Raw genomic sequence first — 3,665 nt, forward strand, 5'->3', positions numbered from 1 at the left:
GGGAAACACCGATAGACTGATCAGGTGCAGAGATTATGGCAGAAAAGGGAAAAAAAAAAACACCGCAACCACAAGAGCAAAACACCGATCACACAACCTCTCAGTACAGAAGACACAAGGAATTGTAGCCTTTCCATAGAACATGTGGGCGGCTCTGAGAAGAGCCTTTGGGTTGATGAGATGGAGCCGAGTAGAAGCAGAATTAACCTCCGAAGCCGTAGAGAGTGCGGCCCTGGCGCTTGAGGGCGTACACCACGTCCATAGCGGTGACGGTCTTCCTCTTGGCGTGCTCGGTGTAGGTGACGGCGTCACGGATGACGTTCTCCAGGAAGACTTTCAGGACACCGCGAGTCTCTTCATAGATGAGGCCGGAGATGCGCTTCACGCCTCCCCTGCGAGCTAGACGGCGGATAGCAGGCTTGGTGATGCCCTGGATGTTATCCCGGAGCACCTTCCTGTGCCGCTTGGCTCCGCCCTTACCGAGACCTTTCCCTCCTTTACCGCGTCCAGACATCTTCTCTATGTAGCGAGTAGACTGCAGAATACTGAGTGCGGCCGAGTCCTGATTATATAGCACAGGAGCGGACCAGACAGAGAACTGTAACAAATATGACATCATCCGGGGGCGTTTCTTTTAACCAAATTTACATTCCTGACCCCTCCCCTTTTCATTGATTGGCTGAACACGAGACGAGAAGGTTTTGAATATCCCGCCCATTACGAAACGTTTGCTGCATTTTCCGATTCTAAATAATCAGTTTTTTTTTTTTTTTTTTTTTTTTTTTCTTACCGCGATTCTCCCCAACAATGTAGAGAAGAGCAGTCGTCATTGTACCGAGCGGGAATGGTGATCGGGCAGGTGTGTGAGCTGTATGTTACACACATGGGAGAGGATCAATAGCAGCACAATAATCTGTCAGGTGTATAATGTGTGTGCGGGGAGCAGCAGATGGCAGAACGATTCTTGTGAATGGATCGATCACTCGGGCAGCATTACCAGGTCTACAGGACTGCTCACCCCCCGGGCACCAAGACCCTGCACACATTGTACGACATTATATGGAGCCCCGATATGTGCAATGAGAGTGACCGAGAATAATCGTCCGAGAGCCTGACCCCACGTGTTATATGATAGAAGGGGAGAGAGCGGGAAAACGATCAGCCGAAGATCGGGAATATCACAATCACATGATCTCCGGTGATCAACCAATGAACCTCCAGTATCGGGGCTAATATCTCCGCCCACACAGTTAACCCTTCAGTGTCCTCCTTATGTCTGCTCTTTGCTTTCCCCCTTCATATCCCAATCACGGTCAGCGGTCACTACCCCTAAATCTTTACTGTGCAGTACAGCGCCCCCTATAATCAGACTCCATTCGGGGCTGCATTGGTATTAAAATACCATACAAACAAATAAGCCCAATAATTCTCAGGATGGATAAAACACCATGTGCAAAACCAGCTATCGAAAGAGTTAAATGTACCCCCAAATTTGGGTAAATCATAACTTCCTTAAATCACATCTATCCATAGAGATCGTCTATCACAGCAGTATAAATCCTTCCAGTTACAGTTTATACAGATCAGATACATTGTGTTACAATAGCGACACCTGGTGGTGAGAGCTTTGTATTCTAATCTTTACATGTTACCAAATAGTAACAAGTATTTGTATTTCCCAGGTGCTGATACAAGTTACAGAGGCGCAAATAGATACAACTATGGATGGTGACTAAGACTTTTAAGAGCAGCTGAAATTATTGTGCTGTGTTATTATATCTAGTATAGAATAAACAGGGTGTATAAGTGTCCTAAGGGGATCAGGAACAAATAAATACATCTGTATTGTGCTTGATATAACAAAACATTATAATAAAGTGATGCAATATAGAAGGGTTTGTATATTAGGATGTGGAGTTACAGATTTTCCATCTCCCAGATCCTGAATTATGTGATCTCCTTGGAGCTGTGGGGCAGGGGCTGTGGATTTATAATGTTTTGTTTAGTTTTTTTAAATTAAATCCATGATTACATTAATACCCATACAATCTAATTATAAATTAAATTATTTAATTGCTCACTATTGATGCATCCACTAGTTATTGATCATGAATATATTAATTATTATGATTGTAAATATTTACTAATTCATATGATCCATGTAAAAGATGGATATCATTGGGGATATTGATCAACTCTTGTGAAGTGTTTTTGTCGCAAGGTGTTTGATAACTATTGCTCAAATAGAAAAAAAAAGATGTGACTCTACGATATTTTAAGTGTGGTCCAGGCTTACTTAGGTTTTCGACTCTTCAAAGCCTTTTGCCCTCAAAATTTGTGACTTTTAGAAAAGTTGCAGATAGTGAATTTGTTACCACTGCACCTTCCTGACTAAATATTCAACTGAAATACAAGACTTTGGTTTCTGACCAATTAGGTTTATCGCACCAAAAAATGCAAAAAGTGACTGCGCCTGGTAATTTGCGACAAAAGTAAACAAAAAAAAGACCAAATAATTTGATAAATCCCCTCACCCCATGTTCCTTACATATCATATTATGTCTTTATATCATATTATATCATGTTGACCCAGGGATCCCTCTAGTGGTGTATAGTAATAGTGTAGCAAGTTTTTCTTAGATCACTCAAAGATGGAGGCCGTGATTGTGACATCATGGCCACACCCCCTGGTGACATCACACCCACTCTATTCATGTCTATGAAAGGGGTGTGTGTCGTGAATTCACGAGGGGCATAACCATGACATAACCACCACTGCCGCAAGAAACCAGCATTTGTTTTGAATGCCAGGTGCAGCGGAAGATCAAGGGGGTCCCGTTGCTGGGATAGGGGATAAGATGTCTAGCAGTGGAGTAACCCTTTAAATACATTTTATTTTAAATCGACAGGTGTCAGAAAGTTAAACAGATTTGTAAATTACTTCTATTAAAATATATTAATCCTTCCAGTACTTATCAGCTGCTGAATGCTCCAAAGGAAGTTTTTATTTTTGAATTTCTTTTCTGTCTGACCACAGTGCTCTCTGCTGAAACATCTATCAATTTCTGGAACTTTCCAGAGCAGGAGAGATTTGCCATGGGGATTTTCTCCTGCTCTGAACAGTTCCTAAAATAGACAGAGGTGTCAGCATAGAGCACTGTGGACAGACAGAAAGGAAATTCAAAAAGAAAAAAAACTTCCTCTGTAGTATACAACAGCTGATAAGCACTGGAAGGGTTAAGATTTTTTTAATAGAAGTAATTTACAAATCTGTATAAACTTTCTGACATCAATTTATTTAAAAGAAAATGTTTTCCAGTGGAGTACCCCTATAAGGCAGGCAGTTGCACCCACCCCCACTTCCTGACAAATATTCAGAACACGTATTGAGGTGGTGGTGGGGTGTACTCTCTCATTCCTCAGCATGTCAATAACAGGTAACTAATACTGTTTGTAAATCATATGGCATAATGGCGTGCACTATGAGGGAGATGTGACACTGTTGTTTGATCGTTGTCTCTGGGAATATTCCAATATGTGCACCCCATCTTGTGTTTTTGGGGTTGGTGTTTTTTTAGGGGTGGGCCATTTTAAAATGGGAGTGCTCTCATTTTGCTGTATTTAATCATTTTTGTAAATAATAAAGCATTTTGTGGACACTTTCT

The 3,665-nt window shown here is 41.6% G+C and overlaps 1 protein-coding gene across 1 annotated transcript; it reads right to left on the bottom strand.

The window, feature by feature from the left end:
* Positions 1 to 202: 202 nt before the first annotated feature.
* LOC130332627 (histone H4) lies at positions 203 to 514 on the bottom strand. Its single transcript, XM_056553796.1, has one exon. The coding sequence runs from the start codon at positions 512 to 514 to the stop codon at positions 203 to 205; it is 312 nt and encodes a 103-aa protein (XP_056409771.1).
* Positions 515 to 3,665: the final 3,151 nt, after the last annotated feature.

The sequence above is a fragment of the Hyla sarda genome, unplaced genomic scaffold, assembly GCF_029499605.1.
Source record: "Hyla sarda isolate aHylSar1 unplaced genomic scaffold, aHylSar1.hap1 scaffold_38, whole genome shotgun sequence".
Classification (NCBI taxonomy): Eukaryota; Metazoa; Chordata; class Amphibia; order Anura; family Hylidae; genus Hyla; species Hyla sarda.